Source organism: Hippocampus comes, unplaced genomic scaffold (genome assembly GCF_001891065.2).
Source record: "Hippocampus comes isolate QL1 unplaced genomic scaffold, H_comes_QL1_v1.1 scaffold445, whole genome shotgun sequence".
Classification (NCBI taxonomy): Eukaryota; Metazoa; Chordata; class Actinopteri; order Syngnathiformes; family Syngnathidae; genus Hippocampus; species Hippocampus comes.
Window position 1 is genome coordinate 219,603 of NW_017805415.1, and position 22,539 is coordinate 242,141.

The 22,539-nt window shown below is 42.7% G+C and overlaps 2 protein-coding genes across 3 annotated transcripts in view; one reads left to right on the forward strand and one right to left on the reverse strand.

The window, feature by feature from the left end:
* The window catches only part of sctr (secretin receptor), a 9,914-nt gene extending 3,405 nt beyond the window's left edge, over positions 1 to 6,509 (reverse strand). Inside the window, exons 1-10 of the mRNA XM_019873839.1 lie at positions 6,352 to 6,509; positions 6,194 to 6,281; positions 5,875 to 5,988; positions 5,558 to 5,664; positions 5,361 to 5,470; positions 5,160 to 5,292; positions 4,147 to 4,300; positions 3,866 to 3,926; positions 3,723 to 3,792; positions 3,549 to 3,640 (exon numbers count right to left, since the gene is read on the reverse strand). Coding sequence (XP_019729398.1) covers positions 3,549 to 3,640; positions 3,723 to 3,792; positions 3,866 to 3,926; positions 4,147 to 4,300; positions 5,160 to 5,292; positions 5,361 to 5,470; positions 5,558 to 5,664; positions 5,875 to 5,988; positions 6,194 to 6,281; positions 6,352 to 6,411 — 989 coding nt within the window. The 5' untranslated portion in view covers positions 6,412 to 6,509. The remainder of the gene's footprint in view (positions 1 to 3,548; positions 3,641 to 3,722; positions 3,793 to 3,865; positions 3,927 to 4,146; positions 4,301 to 5,159; positions 5,293 to 5,360; positions 5,471 to 5,557; positions 5,665 to 5,874; positions 5,989 to 6,193; positions 6,282 to 6,351) is intronic.
* A 1,083-nt stretch (positions 6,510 to 7,592) lies between these two features.
* Positions 7,593 to 22,506, forward strand: cfap221 (cilia and flagella associated protein 221). Of its 2 annotated transcripts, none has more exons than XM_019873843.1 (24): positions 7,593 to 7,766; positions 7,927 to 8,027; positions 8,274 to 8,360; positions 8,428 to 8,523; positions 8,612 to 8,712; positions 8,810 to 8,913; positions 9,297 to 9,456; positions 9,812 to 9,920; positions 10,121 to 10,250; positions 10,338 to 10,425; positions 11,169 to 11,256; positions 11,352 to 11,441; positions 13,493 to 13,588; positions 13,842 to 13,929; positions 14,077 to 14,168; positions 16,997 to 17,074; positions 17,207 to 17,329; positions 17,403 to 17,522; positions 17,630 to 17,715; positions 17,816 to 17,888; positions 17,989 to 18,086; positions 21,132 to 21,224; positions 21,346 to 21,431; positions 22,296 to 22,506. In XM_019873843.1, exons 1-23 carry the CDS (start codon positions 7,676 to 7,678, stop codon positions 21,404 to 21,406), a joined length of 2,253 nt encoding a protein of 750 aa, XP_019729402.1. In that variant the 5' UTR covers positions 7,593 to 7,675; the 3' UTR covers positions 21,407 to 21,431; positions 22,296 to 22,506. The 2 variants fall into 2 exon arrangements, with proteins under 2 accessions (XP_019729402.1, XP_019729403.1); XM_019873844.1 differs by having other exon boundaries at positions 7,594 to 7,766; positions 17,207 to 17,314.
* Positions 22,507 to 22,539: the final 33 nt, after the last annotated feature.

Below are 22,539 nucleotides of genomic sequence, written 5' to 3' on the forward strand. Positions count from 1 at the left end.
AACGCAACACCTGTTGCGTTCAGGAAACCTGGGAGATTTAACATTATAATAATGGCAGGTTATCGAAATATAATTTAAAATGGCCACATTACGTTGAATTTGATGCAATATATTAGCAAAAGTACAGGAAAAATAAATAATACTTTTTTTAAAATAATGCAATGAAATTATTTAGGGGGGCTAAAGACATTTTTAGGGAGGCTGAAGCCTCCCTAAAATAGGCCTAATGACGCCCATGCTGAGATTTAAGGGTCTGTTTTATTCTTTATTATCTGAAGCAAGTTCAGTGTTCAGTACTTGTATTGCTCAGAAAAGTGCTCTTAAATGTTTTTGATATGTTAAGCTAAACACTTTTTATGGACCCGATGTTCTATTTTATTTTTATTTTGTAATTATTTGGAGATTTACAAAAAACAAAACAAAACAGTGATATTCCCCCTGGTGGTCGAAACTAACGGTTGCAGGTAGAACTTGGGACTCGTCTCAAATACAGCAGAAAGTAAATGGCTAGGACTGCATCTGTTGAAGTCTGTTTAAAAACAATAAAATACTTTATAATGCCGCTTTTTTTGTGATGTCAATCTTTTGATCTGCCTCAATAATGTAATGGATTCAAAATTAAAATAGCGGTTTGTGCATAAAATTAATGTCTGCATTATCTATGTCCGTGGAATTGTCACACTCTTCCACAATCTGGAAAACAAGGCCTCACCAATTTACGTGAGTACTGAGTCGCAAACCCCCCCCCCCAAAAAAAAAACTCTAGGGTTTTCTCATTTGGCCATGTAGGCCTACAGGAAATGGACTTGAGGATGTAAAGGTAATTGTTTTTGAGTCCATATTCTTCTCTGTTTTTTGCCCATGCAATTTTGAAGGTGGCCCAAAGACTCTGCAAGACCACTCAACATCTGAACTACGATGAGGTGGCTAAAGCTTGTCCACGATTCAAAGTTTGGCAAACCAGCCAGTTGCCAAAGTGTCAAAATAAAGGCAACGCTCATGTGCAGGGAGATGCTACTACACGATCCAGACCAGGTGTTGGGGTCTTGTCAAACATGTAATGTCTCGTTTTGCCACTACCTCCTGTGTGCAACTGCAAAACTATGGACGTGAATGCCAGAATGGAATGTTTGGATGTGTGGGTAATGAAAATGATTCCCTACTTTCAGGAAAATTGTTAACATCTTCATAATGAAAAGGCATTTCTTTTGACCACAAATGTAATGTTATTACTATGAGTTTTGATGATTACCTGAATGCATTTAGAATTGAGGAGGATTTGCTCACTGTTACTACTAATGTGTATGACCTGATTTTTATTATTTGAGTGATGGGCTGTTTTTTCATGAAAATGATGAAAGAACATACATTGTGCTCACTGCTGTCTGAAATGTATTATCTATACATCCATTTTCCATCCAAGGGTCGCGGGGCGTGCTGGGGCTTATCCCAGCTGTCTTCAGGCAGTAGGCGGGATTCACCTTGAACTGGTTGCCAGCCAATCGCAGGGCGCATATTGACAAACAACCATTTGCACTCACACTCACACCTCGGGACAATTTAGAGGGTTCCATTCACATGCCATGCATGTTTTTGGAATGTGGGAGGAAACTGGAGTCCATGGGGAAAACCCACGCGGGCATAGGGAGAACGTGCAAACTCCACACAGGAAGGCTGGAGCCGGAATCGAACCCTGCACCTCTACACTGTGAGGCCGATGTGCTAATCAGTTGACCACCATGCCGAAACGTATCAAATAAGCAAAAAGTGTTTTGAATCAAAATTTGTAATGTGTTTTACTTAACAGCAGTGGGGCATGGGGTATTTTTTTCCCTGCATTGTATAGTGTTGGCATGAACATTCATTAGTGCTAATCTAAACTAGAGGTGTCAATTTATCACGTTAATTGTGATTAATTAACAGTCCTCTTTAGTGTGTTATATTTTTTAATCGCGTTAATCTAAATTCCAATCTCTAACGTTACTGTTTCTGTAGTTGGGTTTCCTTTTTATAATATCCCTTTTCATGTGTTGACTTCCTGTGTTCGAGTAGTTGAGGGTGGGGAAACAACTGTCAGTCACAACCTGAAGCGGACATTGATTGGCTGTCATTATGTTTGGGCTTGTTGAGCATAAGCTGATTGGCTCCCATTGGAGTTGGGGGGGGGGCTAAGTAAGCAGCGGTGAGGAGAGGAGAGGTGAAAATGGAGGAGCATATGAGAGTTCTGGGCACAATGAATGGAAAATTTACTTTTCAAAAAAGCCCTGACGGCGCTATTGATAAAAGTAGAGTGTTGTGCCTAATTTGTAAGGTGGAGTTTGCTGACCACCGAAGCAGCTCAAGTTTAGCCTCCCACATTAATGCAAAGCACCCAGTCGCGAGTGCATCCACAGCTAACGTTAGCACCGAAAGCGTTAGCAGTATAGCGAACTAAAGCAAAGCTCTTTGCCAAACTAAACTCGAGGAGAACACCCTGTGTACGAGGCATGAAGTCAGCATAGCACCTGTGTCCTCTGTAGCCTATTAGAAGTGTTTGATGTTTATTTCAGCACTTTATTTTGTCATAATAAACAGTGTCATTTCGGAAGTGCTAACTTACAGCACTGTGATTTAAGGGTCTCTTCTTTATTTTTTATTATCCGAAGCAAGTTCAGTGCTGAGTACTTGTATTGCTCAGAAAAGTGTTCTTAATGTTTTTTGGATATGTTAAACTAGGCACTTTTTATGGACCCGATGTTCTATTTTATTTTTATTTTGAAATTATTTGGAGATTTACAAAAACAAAACAGTGATATTCCCCCTTTTTTTGTCTTTTGATCTGCCTCAATAATGTAATGAATTACAAATGAAAATAGGGTTTTTTTCAGCACTTTTTAGATGAGATTAAAACATAGATTAATTAGATTACTTAATTACAGATCACAATTAATTAATCTAATATTTTTTTAATCGCTTGACAGCACTAATCTAAACACTCAAGAGTGTCATTATTGCTGAACTGTCGACACTACATTTTGTTGCTGTAACACACTATTGGATGTTGAACATTTAACACTTCAGTAAATGCTACTTTAACACCAGGTAGTGTAGCTACACAGACACTTAGCCGGAAGTAAAATGATCCCTCCAAGGTGTTGAATCAACACTATCAGATTTGCAGTGTAGGTCAGTGCTTCTCTTAGTGTTTGGTTCAGCAGAGAAGGCCTTGCAGGCACTGACTGCATACCACTGCCAGTACAAACTGTCAAATTATGTCTGTACAAAGATAATAATGGTTGGAGACAGTCAGAAAGGTATTGATTACGCCTCTTTTGAGCATCTTAACCCGGTAACCAATAATTTCAAAACACCTTTCACGATGATGTGATTTTACTTTGGGAAACCGATCTGAGAGTGTTGGTCAAAATTTAGCATTATTGTCTGTCAAAGCACATTTGTTGATGCAGCTCTTGTATTGTACCACATGAAACTGTGCAAATGCAGGCCAGCTAATGATTTTGGTTAGTGCATGGGGCATTTAAACAGGACAGAATGGGGAAAATACCTACTTGTAGCGGCGGAATTCATTCCCCTGTGCATCTGGCATTCTCAATTTGCTCAATAGGATCCTCAAAATACCCAAGAAGAAGAGGAGATTCATCTGAAGTGTAAAAAGACATTCATCATGGATGCTTGATCAAAGGCGAACGTGCTGCTATCTGAAAAAGAAGGGAATTGCTTACAAAAATGGTCAGCAAAACTGGTACTCGAAGTATCCACCAAATCCACTCATGTCTTCTCGTTTCCCAGCAGCTTTGGGGAGAAAAAGATACGCTCATCTTCTCAGAATCAGTTTGATGTAGTACTGAATGAAATATAATGTTACCCCTCATTCTCATATGAATACTTGGCACATCCCCAGGAGAAAATGACAATCACTGGCAAGCCTGCATGACATATGCACGCGCGCGCGCACACACACACACACACACACTCACACGCGCGCACGCACGCTCGCACGCACGCGCACATACACACACATACACACACACACACACACACACACACACACACACACACACACACACACACACACACACACACAGAATGAAAAACGAGGAAGAAAATAGTTAAACATTTGAATTTTCCTAAACAGGTTCTCCCTACCCCAGCTGAGCAAGATGTACCACGCGAGGTGCTTCTTTGGAGAGAAGAGGAAGCAGCTCACTAAAGTGAAAAGGAAATGACCCTCCACCAGTAACCAGTTGTAGTTGGCCAGGATGGAGTAGTTGGACAACATCAGAGCAACTTTACACGCCATCTGAGAGTCCCAAGGGAGAAGGCGTATTTTGTATTTGTTTATTTTTACATGTTGGATAGCGTCTGTCCACATTAATACACTTACCAGTGACTTTGTGTCTCCTTGTTCACATGTACTATGCAACGATTCTGCTGACATCTAGTGGCTACACTAAATAATGCATCGGTCAGCATTGCCTCCAACTTTCAGTTTAGCACTGACGTAACGTTGTGCTTCTGTGCGTGTATGTGCGCAAAACCGAAACTTTGTTTCGGGGTCGGTGACTGTCAATGGTATATCCCAACTTTCCATTTGAATTAATGTGAGTGCCCATACAGGTCGCTCCAAGTTAAACAGAATGTTGAAGATTTCATTTATTCATTCAAGCTATGAAGTTGTGACGTTTAGTGAATGTCTGAACGAGGATTGTCTTTGCAGGGTGACGGTACCACTGTTATACCACCCTAGTAGGAATCTGATGTCAATATGACATCAAAATCCAATCTTCAATATTTAATTGATGTCAAATTGATGTCACGTGCCGACTGGGACATTTGAGTCACAGTTCTAAAGTTCGGGGTTCAAATCTGTGCTAAAGCCTTCCTGTGAAGAGTTTACATCTTCTCCTTGTGCTTGCGTGTATTTTCTCCGGGTACTACAGGTTCATTACAAAAACATGCATGTTAGTTCAACATGTAAGAGCAAATCTCCCTACAAGACTCTCTCTTTAAACCTGCATCAGTTTGGATCAAAGCAAGTAACATTCCCGTCATCTCATCGACCACCATATATTTTCTGAAGGCATTTGTTTCATGTTGGAAAAGTGCATGTTCTCCGGTATTATATTTCTAAATTTAAACCAAGAAATTAAAAAAGATACCGGGTAATAGTCACAGTGGTACAGCTCTTCGTTTTTAAATAGCAGCGAGTCCCGGAGGAAGATGAAGACTGCTTTCAGGATGAAGGAGATGAACAGCTGGATGTGAATGTGGTTCCTGGTACAGTGCAACTTCCTGAGCAAAGACACCCGCAGTTAATGTGCTATTTACAATATTCTGAGAGGCGGGCTCATGGTTCTCACCTAAAGAGACAGAGAATTGTGATTGCAAGAATGAGAGATATGAGCGAGAGCGCATATCCGGTCGTATACATCATCTTCACATAGGAGAAATACAAATGGGAATCGGGTGACTGGTGAAGGAAAAGAGAACATCATTGTACAAAATTCAATAGCTTTGATGAATGACACATTGCGGATGTTTATGAGATGATGCAAACCTCGGAGAGAAAGAGAAGCGTCTCATTGAAAATATAACCACATGCATCTTCATGTGGAATGAGCAGGTCCGTCCAACCACTGGAAGTGCAGTTGCGATACACTTTACCTTCAAAATAACAAGGACAGTAATTGAAAACAAATATTTTAATGGCCAAATAAATGGAGATTTCTGCAGACACTTGTGATTGCGTCATTTATTTATCCTTGCTTAAATTCTTGGAAAATAATTAACTACAAGTAATAGCTGGTCTTGGTTAAACGTATGCCAGCTATGTTGATAATATGTTAATAATGTTATATGGATAACGTATTTTACCTTCTGCATTGAACACCTGTGGACACGGTTGAGAGACAGTTTCTCCAAGCGAAGCAGGAGGCCAGCAATTCAGGTCATCCCACATCCCATGGCAGTTTACGCTCATATTGCTTTCTTTAGTGGAAAAAATAGATTTGAATGAAAAACAAAAACAAAATTATAATGATGACCACTAGATGTCATTAAAATACTGCATCACATTCCTTTAGGGTTACTTTGAGCACATCTTTTGAGTGGCCGGAGTGTTTGATCCTCTTTTTTTTTTGTTTGTCTGACGGTTTTACATTATTTGATTTGCAAATTAAAAGTAACGACTCACCCGAACGGAATCGTTGCAGATCTTCCATGCACCTTTCTTCTTCTTTCATAAATTGAACATGCGGATGGCAACTTAATGACCATGTTGCCTGTAAAACAACAAAAAAGCGCTTTTCTTTCTTTCTTCCTTTAATTAAAATTTGGGCATGCCATATTCACCTGTGGTATAAGTAACACGCCAACGAGTCCAGCTTTCGTCATTGTGCTGTCCAAATACATTCTGCCAATTAAAAGAACTATAACATTCAAATATTGTACCTAATATAGAATCATTCCATCGTGCATTTTGTTAAACGAGACTGGCTTGTGAGAATTGCTCGTACCCTTTCAACTACAATTCAATGTAATAAGCTGGGAAAAAAAATGAAACTTGTCTGAACTTTCAGAATAATACCGCTCGTGCGCAATGGCGTGAATCAATTACCCTGAGGTAGTTTCTAAGAATTTACAGAATTTATAGATATATATGCTTGTTATATCATAAAGAAATTAATTGTATGATGTAAATTTTATTCAACAGCGAAATGTTCTAGCAAGGAGCCTATTACTTTATTTTGAAATCAAAGTTCAAGTTCCCCCGGTTCTATTTTGAACATCATCACGGCTTTACAGTGGTCGGTGAACTCGAGAGTATACCTGAGTTGCCATTGGTTCACATGGATTTTGAACCCACCCCCTCGAGCTAAACTGTCACCTTGGTAACGAAAGCGTTTGTCGCTTGTCATACATCAAAAACATTTTTAAAAAGGAGTTTATATTGGGATTATATTGTCCTGTTGAAGTCAACAAATGGTCGCGTCAAGATGGCACCGTCCTAGATGGTCTTAACATCTACAAAACAATGTGAGCGAAGCATGGCAAAATATTTAGTTACTAGATTGTAATGCGTCATGAAGAACCAACGTCGGGCTTTACGTAGGGGGCAAATGATGACGGTTTCCTTACGGGCTGCACATTGTTTTCCTTAGTTTTGTTTTCCCACGAGACGATGGTAAAACTGTGTTAAAAATGGCGCCAGTCAAAAGGTATAACGAAATGACTGTTTTTAGCCCTTTAGCCTTCTTGTTGACGCCGTCAGTGTTACTAATAAGACAATAATACATGTTGACATCCATCTATCCACTTTCTTTTCACTTTCCACTACATAGGTTCTCGGGGACTTGGCGTCTAACCAATGCAGACAACACTGGACTGGTTGCCAGTCAGTCACAGTGCACAAATAAAAGAGTCACTGAGTGGGAACTGAGCCCAGGACGTTAGGCGAGTGAACCACGACACTATCAGTAATTATGTGTTCCTTTAAATCTAGCATTTTATCAATTATGGTCACGATTGCAGCGATGGGAGTTTCCCGAAACAGAACATTTGAATTACCTGCTTGATTCATCTCATAAAATAAGTACACTGCTTGTCTCATGTACAGTTCTCCAGCTGCTTGTCGTTGGTCTTGCACAGCTGCGACTGACCCGTGACTCCCTGGAGGATGGCTGTCTCTGCTCCCCTGACGCCGCTTCCTCTGACCCAGTTGGTGGAGGACGGAAGGAGCAGCGTGCCGAACCATCTCCTGGAGTCCAGTACATATTGAGCGGCATGATGGCTGCATTTAGTTCACTACTTCTTAATAACGTTTATTCTACCATGCATTAGTCTGCCATGCATACACGTGTTAACTAAATGAAGGGAATCCATTTGGTTAGTAATTCAAAATCCAAACTTTTTTTTTTACCCACACAGAAATCTATGTCAAAGAGAAGAGCAATGGCTTGATCCAAGTGGATCCTTCTGAACTTCATTTCAGTGGCTTCAAGCTAGAGAAGGACTATGTGAAGAGCGTGGTGAGAAAAATCTAACTAATCTGCATGTTCTTAATGTTCCGCTTTAATTCATCCCACTTTCTTAATCACAAGTAAACATTAAATATACAATTAGCTCGCATTATACGTTCCTCTCATTTGAGTTGATGAATGAATGAAGACATGATTTTCCATCATATATGCTTGATGAATGTCGATGTAAGCATCGAGAGTGTCGAAATGGTGCTCTCGAGTGCACATGATGAAACCCTTTTCCCTTCTACTCAGAAACTAATCAACATCTCATCTCGAGTGCTAAATATTCACATCATCCCCACCCAAACCAAGCATTTCCGAACAAACTACGCCAAAAAGGTATGTTTAACCGCAGTAAGGTTAAGCAACAACTTTGTCCGTTTTGACTTATCTGACTTCCCTCAAGTGTCGTCTCATTCCTGGCCTCGCCTACACAGTGAAGGTCAAATTCTGTCCCCACGAGTGGACTCGTGTCTCTGACTGTATTCGGGTTCACTGTGAGGTAAGCGTGCAAGCAACCTTCTCGTGACCTTGCCTGCGTGTTCTCATGGCCTGTGCCATGTCTGCTCTTGCTCTGCACCCATGTTAAGGACGATGAGAACCTTTTAATTCCAGTTCACGCTTACCCCGCTACCGCTCATGTGCATATCCCGACCCGCGTTGACTTACCAGCTGCGCCGCTTGGACAGAGGTATGTGTTTATGTGTGTGAGTTTGAATCTTTGTCAAGGCATTTCTTGCAGATAAGCAAGAACAAGCTAATGTCTTAATGTGTGACCTGTCCTACAGCGTGAGCCACATCATTCCACTGAGCTGCAGATCTCCCGCCGATTTGGAGTTTGAAGTGCACCTCATTGAGCCACATGAGGCCTTTTCCATTCACCCACTCACAGGTAGCTATAACTTGACAACATTTGTGTAAGCTGTCTGCCTGGTTTCCTCAGCTCAGCACCGTTAACACAACCTTTCTGGAGTGCAGCTCTGCTGTGTTTTCTCCCAAATACTTGCTTGTCCGTTGTGTATTTAATAAATCATGGCTGAGGAAGCCGCACTTTCCACACGTTAATCTTGTCCATGCTCTGGGAAGCATCAGCACTTGAGTTTGGAACTCTACCAGATGTGTTGTAACGTGGTTATTTCGGTTGCTTTTAAAATGCAATGGCCGCTAGCTGTTCCCTGTCAATACAAAGTAGGTGAATAATTGTATTTTGTGGAGATCATCATCATGGTCAGCATCATCATCAGCATGGATTTTGACCATGGTTCTGTTTTTCAGGTGTGATCCCAGCCAATGGTCAATCAAAAATCACCATTACCTTCAGACCCTGCCGCTATGAGACATGTCAGGTTACCGTTCGGCTGCTTGTCTCACAATTCAACACCAAATCCTACCTCTGTACTGTTACCGGAAGCTCCGCCCCTCTTCTCGCTGTCAGGTATTTGCAGAATAAGTTACAGCAGTTCCCTCGAGCACCAAATAAACACACTCGTGTGACTTTGGCTATTCTCTTCCATTGCTTTATTGTGTTCCCTTGAGAAAGAGGATGCCATCCATCATCTGCAGCCGCTGCATCCATGACACTACCCTCGATGTTATGTCAGCCTAAAAGTTAATCATTCGTGGACATGATCGATGCAATTATGACAAGATATTCAGCACTTGAACCAAATGGTTGAACTAAATGCACATTTTTATTGCATCATACAAAAAAAAAGCAGATGTTTAGCTTTTGCTTGACAGCATTGCTTCTGTATATTTGTCTAAAAGTTTATTTCACCTGCTTGGATTAGGGAACTTGCTCTTCAGGGCACACAGGCCAAAAGTAAAGGATCTTTACCAGCCATCCAAGTCCAAAGTCCAGTCAAACAAAAGTTTGCCAAGGATGTCGTCAAACCCAAGGTAATGCTTCAGAAGTCTCTTCACTTTTTTTCTATTGGGTCATTTTCTCTGCATCATGATTCAATGAAGTTAGAGCTGAGCTGCTGAATTATGCATTTTACGGGACACTATTATGACCAAGGAGCAATGTAATTTTCCCTCTGCTTCACCCAACACATTTCTCTTCACTTCATGCTGCGACTGCTTCACATATCCTGCAGGGTGTCTTAGGGGGTCCAAGTGGGAGCAAGCCAGGACCAAAGCCACTTGTGGATGCCTCCACTCACGCAGGGGTGGCAAAGATGTTGCAGAAGGACAGCAGCAAACTTGGCACTGAACACCCGAGTGAGGGTATGTGCGTGTCACTTAACTACCCCTGCTGCTGTGTGGATGTTGGATTGTCTGAGCCCCCTTATTTTTTTTTTAAATCCTTGTTAGGTCTTCAGACCAGGCAGAAGAAGGAGGCTCTTTTCCTAAAAAGGGTTCAACAAAATGTTAAAGAAGAGCAAATCAACCGTCTGAAATTGTAGGTTTAATCATAATCCTCTTTTCCTTGAGTGAGCTTATCGGTTTGATCTTTGCATTTACTTTTGTTTTATTTCAAATTATGTGTGCCTTACCCATTTCATTTACGACAGTGAAGTTTTGAGATGCACCGATTAGCGTATTACAACATCAAACATTATAGATGTTACATCTGACATTCATACCTTGACGCATGGACAAAAATTGCCACGTAATCCAAAATCTTGTCAAAAATCTTTTCAACTGAGTCAAACTGTTAGTGCCAGAAAGTTTCAACACCATATTTTGTTCCATTGGCGGCCCGGTGGTTGAGTCGTTAGCGCAGCGACCTCACAGTGTAGAGGTACCAGGTCGATTCCAGCTCCGACCTTCCTGTGTGGAGTTTGCATGGTCTCCCTGTGCCTGCGTGGGTTTTCTCCGGGTGCTCCGGTTTCCTCCCACATTCCAAAACATGCATGGCAGGCTGATTGAACACTCTAAATTGTCCCTCGGTGTGAGTGTGAGCACGGATGGTTGTTCGTCTGTGTGTGCCCTGCGATTGGCTGGCAAGCGGTTCGGGGTGTCCCCTGCCTACTGGACGAAGACAACTGGATAGGCTCCAGCACACCCCCGACCCTTGTGAGGATGAAGCGGTTCAGAAAATGGATGGATGGATGGATTTTGTTCCATTTCCACATCCTTTTTGGGCACTAGCCTACTGTCCCGATACTTTTGTTCATGTCATGAATATAATATTGCCACTAGACAAGTCCATCTGGGTAAGGATCCAGTGTCAGAATCAACCAGAAGCCAGGTATTGGAGGACAGGCTGGTTGCTTTGCAACAGTACAAGGTAAACCCGATTGTACTTCTACCACACATCTTTGCACCGTTCCTGAACAGTTTTGATTGGAGCAATCTTGCCTTGTGCTCATGTCATGACTGCAGGTCAGGAAGGGCGATGTAAGGCGAGAGGAAGACTTTACAAGCGGACCTCCAAAACTTTACTCAATACGACTCATTTGTGACGCAGGGCAGGTAAACACGGCGTTTTACCCCGAAGGTGGCTTTGTTTTTGCTTTCCAAACTGGCCCCTCTCACATGAAAACATCACTGCTGCTCGGGGAATCTACACGCACATTTAGTATTTACTTTGGCGAGGTCTGAGGAAATAGTTTGACATGTGCTCAGTGGGCCTCATTCACTTATTGCGTGTACACACCAATTCATTGGTATCTTCGTGCTTGAATTCGTGCGGAATCTGCAAACAAATTGAGAACCTCCTCAGACCAACCTGTCCCCTGAGGTGGCGGGGACGGAGAGAGAGAGCATGTTGTAGTCGGCGTGATCCTTTCGCCATCCTCTGCGTCCGCGTGTTCATTTGAATTCGGGCTGAGTTGAGGTGTGAAATCAAAGGCTGAAAATGGAGAAGTTTCTTCAAGATTTTATCAGAACGTTCAGGGCACAAGTGTGATACATACAATGGCTGTGGTCAAGGCACAAATGCGCAGGGTCAATATTCCAAGGCAAATCTTATATACTCTCGACAGGGCTTAGCTTTCAATGGATACTTCACTTTCGGTTTCCTGAATTGCTGTCGCGGCATATTCGTTTTCCCTAAAAGCTGTCCCAGCTCATTCGTTTACGAGTAGCTGTTGCAGTACTTTCGTTTACCGAGAAATTAGAAACTGTTCCAGTGTTTGTTCGAACAGGACTTAGGTGTGAAACCGCAAGTCAGCGAAGGGGATGCATGCACAGCGTTATCTGATATTCATCTGCAAAGTTGACCATATTAGTCTTGCCACTAAGGCAGTTCACACCACAAGTTTCAACGCGAGGTCACGTCCTAAGTCAAAATGTGTCTGTTTAAAATTATACTGTCAAGCTGATAATGCACATAGCTAAATAATGGCTTCAAGCCGTACACACAAATAACGATGGATCAGGTTTGAAAAAAAACAACCTCACAACATTTTCCCCAGATGTATAGAAACAAGTCATCTATAAAGTCAACTGGCAATAATAACTTAAATCGTTCGTTTGCTGAGTCGACAAATGTCCTGAACGTGAAGGATGCTTCCCAACACTTGAAGCTCCTGCTGTTCTCGTGCGCGCATGTGCATGCAGTTTGTCCTCTATGAATACATCCGCCGCTGTTGGTGTGTCTGCAGTTATTACGCAATGGGTAGATTGCACAAGTACGCTTTGAGTGCGCACCCAGAAGAGCCATTTTTCCACTCACATTTCTCTGTTTATTCAAGGCTACCACATTGTCATATTGATCAAGTACACAAGCATGCTACAATACAAGACACATTTCACGACATTTACAGTTACAAACGACTGTCGACAAGATCAAAGGCACACACACACACACACACACACACACACACACACACACACACGCGCACGCACGCACGCACGCACGCACGCACGCACACACACTGAGGCTTGCTTGTGGCATCACTCTGACTAGCATATATAGATATTCTCTGACTTGTTCCAACGCTAATTTCACGAATTGTATTGACTACAAATCTCTTTTTGCTGTCCTATTTTTATCCATTACTATCTACCGTAATTACTAACAATTTGTGCACTGTTTGTTCATTCTCGGCTCTTAAGTCATTTTTCCGTTGCATGTTTTGTGCGCACACCTCTGTCATTTAACTTTGGAATGAATTAAAAATGACTGACATCATCATTGTCAGTTTCTGTGCTGAGCAAGATTTGCGATGACATGAACATTTTGAAAATGGGATCAAGTTATGAATGTTTTTGGGCCATCTCTTGTGTCTTATAAACCTTCAGTATTGGCTGAGATGCCGTTAAACAGATGCCCGTTTATAGATAAATTGGGGAAAATTTCAGCTCTCGTTTGAAATTCATTCTGATTCATCAACATGCACGGTGCTCGGAAGAAAATGGGCCGGTATGCACGCATCATGATTCCGAGGGCAATTTTGCATACGCGCTCAACTTACTCGCTGAGTAAGAACACTTCTCGGCATTTCTTCGTGAACGAACCCCATTGTCCTGACACCATGTACACGTGTGAGTGTAACATGCATTTTTGGATTCCCCTCTAGGTCCCCAAGGGAGCCCCATCTTTCCAGTTTCACCCCAGCTTTCAGTGGGTGCTAAAACAGAGGGCCTTAAAACTCTTCCAGCAGGCAGCACGCAGGGTATATATACACACACACACACACACACACACACACACACACACACACACACACACACACAAACCCTTCAAATAGTTTCATTAAAATCTGTGCTTTTTGCACAGTCCTTCATGCTGAAGAGAGCGATAATCCCACACGGACGTATTTTTTGAAACAATAAAAAAAAGGGGTTTAAAACACGAGCTGTGTGCGGAGGAACCCTCCAACGCATCAATCTATGTCTGATTAAACCTGCACTGTGCTGCCCTCACAGGTCGTGATGCAGTGTCGCATGAAGCGGACCTTGGCCTTGTGGAGGAATCTACCAGACGCTGCGGCAGGCTTGCTCTCGGCCAATAAAGGTCGTTATCATCCCTGAGCGCTACCTTGAAGCGAATGTCCAAGCCCCCAAAAGAGCTATTTGTGCATTGCTGTGTGCATTGGTTCACGATGCGAAGGTGACCTTCGGCGTCGGTTCAAGTTAATTTCTGTCATTTGATGTTTCTCAGTTGAAGAGGAGGAGGCATGTGTTATGAAGATCACCCCAGAGAGAATCTTTCCATCTTCTTTCCCACTTTTCACAGATGAAGCTGATCCGCTGGTGAGTACTTTCTGGGACCAAAAGCGCAAATTCATATCAACGGCTACGTCATTAGCAAAACAGTACTTGAATAATCAACTGACTTTTTTCAAATCAGAATGTGGTGTGACATCAAATCTGCCTTCTCATAAAATCATAAAAGAGAAGCAGTTTACACGATGCCTGTCTATAGTGACTATAAAAATGTCCCCCGAATGTTGTGGAGAGGGTAGCGCATGGGCCAAAGGATTGCATTTTGGTGCATCTCCACAACATAGCAAAGTAGAGCATTGTTTGCATTGACATGACTTATTTCTTTAGGAGGAACACAATAAGTCTGACAAAACACACGTGCAGCATCGTGGGTATCAATGAAGGCGTCAAATTTGATGCAGGTCCGATTTAGTGTTGTTCCACATTTGCAGAAATGTTTGCGCGCTCCTTTGTTCGATTCTAGTTATGTGTGCAAATGTAGATTTTTAAAAATTATTACTATTATTATTTTTGGGGGGCATAGCGGCCTCAGTATATTGTGCAGGTGTCATTTTACCTAATGACGTGGTCGCTGAATGTTGAAATGGTTTGTTTCTGCAACTCGCTGACTCTTGAAATATGTCTTCCCAACTAAAAGTGCACCTTTGAAGACTCTTGAAAGGTGCACTCTTCAATGAAGAGGTTTTACTTTGTCCAAGTAAATGTGTTATTTATAACAGTTATGTGACGGTGAAGAGATAAGGTTTGTCTTTCACAGAATTTGGTACCTATAAAATTTGAAGGCAAAACATTGACGGGTGCCCATCGCAAAAATGTGGGGACATTTTCGTGACAGTCCTACCTACTAGCTATTGTCATCTTAGCATCTTTTTAATGGTTGGGACCAAAGTGCGACATTATACTGGACATGGTTTCTCAAAATTTGGGTCAAGAAATTCATAACTGACGGAAGATTTATTAATTTGACCTATTTTTGACCTTCAAATTAAAGACAGCTGGTCAATATTTTCAAAATTATTCAGTTATTTACATAGAAGGTCAATCTGCTGTCGAAGCATGACAGCAGAGTAACACAGTGCCTCAGTGTAACGCAACTACATGGTAATGGTTGTATGGTGGCCCCACAGACTCATGTTCATCAAAATCTTCCCCTGAGATGTCATGGAGAGGCCCAGTCATCTTAGTCACTCAAAGCCTTCCGATCTGACATTTCAGAACTTGAATGACTGAGCAATGCCACTTTCTCTCTTTGTGCGTTCACAAGCTTCTCTGAACCTGAGCGTGAGATACAACATGATGTATGTCATTATTCCCTGACTCATCTTGCCTTGAAATGGTGGTGTATATAAACATGACCAAATTTGTTCAAGGCCCGACCAGTATTTGGCTGCCCCATTTTCCGACTTGAGTTCATTAGATGATTCACGAGGCTTGAAACATTTGAGGACACAGTGCTAGTGCCTTGTTTTTCATGCTGCATTCACATAAGATGAAAATGAGGGTGGGAGGTGGAGGGGCGCATCAGTAAAGTACCAATAAAAGCGACCTATCAGCTCTCTATCTAGGCTAGACCTATCGGTGCACTTGCCATACAGGGCTATGCCCATCCACCAACTTGCTTGTGACTAATCACGCCACTTTGCCATTCCAAAACTTCAAAACTTGAGGCACGATCTCTTAAAAACAAACAACCTTGAGGAAGCAACGAGCGTGTGGCTGCTAAACAGATGTGGTTAGCAGAATGAAATCATCTTCTAAACAACTTGGGGCTTCGTCTCATGGATGCCCGCCGTATAGTCAGTGGAATCGCTCCGTGTTCATTACCGATCAGGCAGCCAAGAAACTTGCCTCCGCTCCAGCTGAGTGTGGCTCTGAAGAGTGCCTCATTTTTGGAGAGGCGGTCGAGGGCGTAGCCTCTGGTGGTGGACTTGGAAAATAAATTAGTCAAGCTAACCCTGCTAGATTGAAATTGAATATATAATCCCCTATGTTTTATTAAAAGCCTTTCGGAATGCATTGTGTTGATATTTTGGGGACTTAATCAAAGAAAGCAAATCTGGCAATCATCTGAGCTGCTCATTCCTTCATTCTCTTGTACGTCAACGGTGGAGAGTCTAATCCTTGGGATATTTTCAGAGGTTGAAGTGGATATTAAGTAGATCTGTCCACATAAATTTTGGTGCCAATTGATCACCGTTTTGGGTAATTATGAGCAAAGTATGTACAATGATTTTCAATGGACAAATATTGTCTGGTTTCTCCTGTGACTCCCATCCAAACATAGGCCGAGGGGGTCTTGGGGGGCTAGCTATATTGTCGACTGGAAATGGGCGTCGTAAATTATTTACTGATTTCCCAAAAAACAAATTGACAACATTTAAAATGCAAGCTAATATCACCTCCTGCACTCCCTTCTAGAAAAAAAAAATACATCAATTGAGCTTGCTAGTGAAAAATGGACCATCCTGGCTGGACGATCCCTTTAACAAGATAGTGTATGTCGTGAAGAATCTGTGGAAGTTACACTGTTGCATCTGAGAGAGGGTATGAGGTAGGGTTTAATGACAAAAAATAAATAAAAATTAGCGCACGAGCGGGCTCTGGAAGTGGTTCAAGGTAGTTGGCGAGAAGGTGGATTTCTTGATGAAGCAGGGAAGCAAGGCCAAGCGAAAAGGGGGGGGGTCCTATGGGCGAATGTGGGACCTGAGGTGACGAGATGGGGCAAGGCTGACACACAGGCTCAGTCTTTTGTTCTCTACATTCACAAAACCGCGATAACTCAATGACAACGTCCTGCAGAGAGAGGAAAGTGATTGACTTAATTTGTGCAAGTGGTGTCTTCTTTCTCTTTGCAGGCTCTTGATTTTTTAGCTTTGCCTGTGGATGCCGTTAATGTGAGGGTGACAACACATGTTCCTACCTTCAAGCTTCAAGTAGGTGCAGTTACTGCTCATCTAAGCGTCGCTCATGTCTCCATGGCAACACATTGCGTTTTCTCACTCACCTCTTGAAATATATTGATGTGTTTCTTACTCTGATTTCTATGATTATTTTCTGTTATTGAGGTTCCTCAGTACTATAAGCTGATGGGCTACCAGCCTGTGTCAGCCTGGGAAGCCTTTAACGCCTTCATTCCCACTACCTTAGCCCGACCACTTCGCTCTGGAGATCCAGTAAAGCCACAACACGTAAAGATCAGCCAGTGTCATCATGGATTATCGTATTTACTACGTATCGTTTCTTCATGTTTTTCTTGCCCAGGACGCTGGTTCCCAGTCACCCACACCAGGGGATGAGGACGAGCAAGATGCCAGTGATCTGAACTTCACATTCCCAAGTGCTCTCCTTCGACCCATTCACGCACACCCACTCAGAATCTTTGTAAGGGTTTTTTTTTTTTTCATTGCTCATTGATGGATGGTTATGAGCAGTGCTGATAAATCCCAAAAGTATTGGTCTACACCTTTCCCATGTGCTGTGTGCTGTAGAACCCAGCTCCTGGCCTCCAGGCCTACAAGCCACCCCCTAAATACCTCGAAAGTGATGTGGACTTTCACCTCTGCCCATTGCCTCGGTAAATGTTTCCTTCTCAGTGCCATTGCAGCATCAGTCTTCCATGGATCATCTTATCGCTTATGTTATGAAGCAGTATAATCTTGGCCCTCTCTGTGTAGCTATTCGTCTCCTGGGGGCCCCACAACTGGGATGGAGTCTCAAACCTTACAAATGCAGACCCTAGATCCAAAGGTAAGTATATTGCTTCAAGGATTTTTTTTTTTTTTGTCTTTAAGCCCTAAGTGAAACCACCTCGAATATATCATGGCAAAGTTTCCTTTCTTTGTGATAGGGAGCGATCACAGGGTTGAAGACATGGGACAATTTTGATTTGGTAACTTCAACATGTGTGTCCAGACAGGCTGCTCTCACCAGCAACATCCTGCATGGGTAGGTAACCGAGCCTCCCTTTTCATTGCTCATTGATGGATGGTTATGAGCAGTGCTGATAAATCCCAAAAGTATTGGTCTACACCTTTCCCATGTGCTGTGTGCTGTAGAACCCAGCTCCTGGCCTCCAGGCCTACAAGCCACCCCCTAAATACCTCGAAAGTGATGTGGACTTTCACCTCTGCCCATTGCCTCGGTAAATGTTTCCTTCTCAGTGCCATTGCAGCATCAGTCTTCCATGGATCATCTTATCGCTTATGTTATGAAGCAGTATAATCTTGGCCCTCTCTGTGTAGCTATTCGTCTCCTGGGGGCCCCACAACTGGGATGGAGTCTCAAACCTTACAAATGCAGACCCTAGATCCAAAGGTAAGTATATTGCTTCAAGGATTTTTTTTTTTTTGTCTTTAAGCCCTAAGTGAAACCACCTCGAATATATCATGGCAAAGTTTCCTTTCTTTGTGATAGGGAGCGATCACAGGGTTGAAGACATGGGACAATTTTGATTTGGTAACTTCAACATGTGTGTCCAGACAGGCTGCTCTCACCAGCAACATCCTGCATGGGTAGGTAACCGAGCCTCCCCGCCTCGAGACGCAATAATACCTGTGACTGCATCAGTAACATCATTTTACTACCAAAATGTCTTCAAATTAACACTTTTTTGAGGGGTACGTGCGTACATGCTTACCCCGAATGTTTTCACATCATTTGTGTGTCATGGCTGCCACAATTTACGAATTGCAGCAGTACAGGGGGAGGCCAATGTGAACACACAGGTACGTGTGTGGGTCTACTGCTACCCCCCCCACCCCCATAAACAAAAAGTAACGTTGTGTCATACAAAATGAAGCCATTACTGCTCCATAAAAGATATTTAAAGCACTTGATTATTTGCTTACTCTGTGACCTAAAAAAAAAAAATTAATCAGAAAATCAAGGAAACTTCCTTTTACCCCGATCTCTGATCATTTGAAAAGCCATGTAATCGGACCCAAATTCAGGTCGGGATATCACTATTTTGTACTATTTTGTTTTACTCGCCTAAACATGTCCAGTGGAGTAGAAAATAATTTTGTGTGTGTGTGTGTGTGTGTGTGTGTGTGTGTGGGTGTGTGTGCGTGCGTGCGTGCGTGCGTGCGTGCGTGCGTGCGTGCGTGCGTTTGTGTGTCGTTTTGCCACAATGTTCGTGCACTTCTTTTTTTTAACTTCCATTACGATTGGATGCCATAGATATGGGCTGAGCAAAAAAATAAAAACAAACAAAAAGAAACTGTAAACTGTACCAAAAATTGCATGTTCGAGAGCCATGTGTACACTCGCTATGTTGAACAACAGCTGTGCACACTCCTTTTGAGTTGAGCACCTCTATGGCAATTCCAAACTAATGTCCATGCTTCCCGTTGCTTGCCTTTGTTGGTACTATCACCCCTTTGGGATCATCCCCACTGCCAATATGGCCGCCACAGAGACGTATCTTTTAGCCAGCTGGTGCTGTGCATCTGTGATCTAACAGTGGAATAACTATTGATTGTGCCACAGCACCAGTCAACGACAGTGGCCAATTCTGGAACTAACTGCCTATGACAACCACTGTCCAAAGGTCCATTTTGAATGGACTAGGAGCTATTTTTTTCTCCATCAGTTCCGTAGTCCATCAGTTCCACATTCTTTAAATGAAGGTTCCACTGGATCTCTTGAATATGATTGAGTCGCCTTGACCACACCCAGTCAGCATCAGTGTAAGATAGCAAACAAATTTGCAAATTACCTTCATAATTTCAGTGTCACAATGAGATGTAAAACTTGAACTAAATGAATGACAATTCCACAAGTGGACTCGATTGGATGTTGACGTGTAACGGATGCCAGCTTGCACCTCCCAAATGGATGTTAGTGAGACCTTACTCCTCGGAGCTTTCAAATGAGGGTGCTGAGGTAGAGGCCCGGGATTTTAACTCAACGATCAGCGCACTTGACTTCCAAGCTGGTGACGTGGTGGTGACGCAAATTCGAAACCTGAGTAGGTGTGGCTCTGACAGCACAGAATTGCCGCCATTAGTGTAGTGCCATAACCTGGATTGGGAGTAAGGTTTTCGGGGGAAGACTGTACCAAATGCCAGTTTGACAGAGGCTGAACATGAGTGATCTTAAAGCCTCACTCCTTCAATGAAGGTTATTGCCGGCTGAGTTACCGGCCCAGGACTTTACCTCAGCGGTGAATGCACAAGAGTTCCAAGCTGGGGATTTGGTGGAGGCGTGGGTTCGCAACCCGAGCAGGTGTAGCTGAACAGCACAGAATCGCCACTGTGAAGACGGAATATGCCATCACCAAAAATTCTCTGTGCACTGATATCAAGCAAGGATGTGACATAGGTCTCCTTAGAACACTGCAATGTGGTGCCCCACTGTGGCCTTATCAGTTGCATTGCAGAGGAGCTACTGCAGTGTCGATCTTTTAACGAGAGTCAATGGATAAAAAATATGTGCGCCCCAGACCGGAAGTGTGTCATGATTTCATACAACAGAGTGAAACAACTTTACTCATCATTTACTATGTAGGTTTTATCCTGCAAAGTTGATCCCCATCCATTTTCTGTACCGCTTATTCTCATTAAGGCCGTGCATGGTCATGATTTTGGAAATATTTTCATTTTAGTTGGAATATTTTCATAAAAATTTTCTCTGTGCAAGCAAAGTCGTGCTGAACACCAGAATGTACAGCTATGTCCACACCAGTTGTTTTTGGGTACCCTTCAGTGTTTTTCCTCAAGAGAAATGCAAAAAATACTCAACTGAACTGAAATGAACTCTGCTGCTTCGTGGAAGTGCCTGGGAAGAGGCGGAAAGTAAAATGCTTTCATTCAGTTCAGCCATCCCTCAAAGTGCTTTCAGGCGATTGTAGTTTTATCTTTGCTGTTCAAAAGCAGCTGTTGGAAGCCCTTTCATCAAAGTGAGACCGAGTGGATATCTGTCCTCTGTTCTGTCACGTTCCGTCCAGCTTTGCTGCATCAATCAGCGTGTATTTTTGTGTACATCCTCCAGTTCTTCTGACTATAACAAAGACATCCTGCCTGTCACATCACCTGCTGCTTTCACCCAGCCTCCTGCTTATCTCTCTGGATTTACAGACAAAAGGTGATTGATACTCTAGAATGATTTACGCCTTATTTGACCGCCATCCTTCTTGATTTATTTTTTTTAACACAATGTAAAAATGGCTGTGCATCGCCATAACTGTATATTTGTCTGAAAACAGGTCTGAAGTGATGCTAACCCCGAAAATAATCAAGAGAGATTTCCTTTCTGGGTTACAGTGACAACCTTCCACAGGTGGAGCAGCTGGTGAGACTGCTGACATGATATATTGTATGTCCAAGCCATTGAGACACAGAGGGCCAAATTCACTTAGGGGCTGAGTGGCTTGTTGCGTGGAGCTAACTGGAAAAAATGGAGCAAACCGAGCATCAGTAACTGAGAGGCCAAGCAGAATGCATCTCTGTTCTGCATTTGCGTGTAATTAAATAGGGTAGTGTTTGGCGGAGAAATTGCCCACCGCTATGCAAATGAACCTCATCGATAAACAACATCTAATTCAATACCACCAGCGCTAATAGTCACACGTACTTTGAGCCAAGCAAATAATGTCTATGGAAAGCTGGTGTAAAATTGGCGCTGCTCTGCGGAAGCCTCTTTTTTGAGGGGACACAACCTGCAACGTCTGAGCAATGTGAGAGAACGCTCCTACTTGTACAAGATGTGTCGTCCAAAATCTGGGAGGGGGCAGATGTAAACTACAGGTGCAAATGAAGTGCTTTCGAAGGTGCTCTTGGTGTCAGCAGTTCATTCTTTGTGTATTTGGCCCAGAGTTTTTCGATCCTTGAATGCTTACACAACGAGAGTGCTGTACTGTACTTCCTGTACTATCAATAGGATGTTGGCAGGCATTCATTTTACAGATAGGCACATTGTGTCTCTTTTGGGTCAACCAACACATGGATAAATGAAATGAAGTGACTGACTTTTAAATCCTCCTCATTCTTCTGGAGAGCTGAAAGAGGCTGCATCATGCTGCTTTTATTCACGTGATATTGTTTTGTTGTCGTTGCAGAGAAATGTTATTGTTAAAAATATGGCAACAAAATAATACGAGGACCAATATTTATTTGATAGTCCATTCATTTCAGCCTTTGCTTTTTACATTGACAGCTCATCGAGAGATTGCTAAAGATTGATGACTAAAGCAGCAGATTGCTCTGTGGCAGGCACCAGAGACGGCATCTCCAAAAAGATGAAGTGGTGTGAGCAAACTGCAGTTGCTTCAAGACTCAGTGATCATCACAAGACTGTTACTGAGCCCCCCCCACCCCCCACCCCAACCCACTCCCGACACACACACACACACACACACACACACACACACACACACACACACACACACACACACATTTTT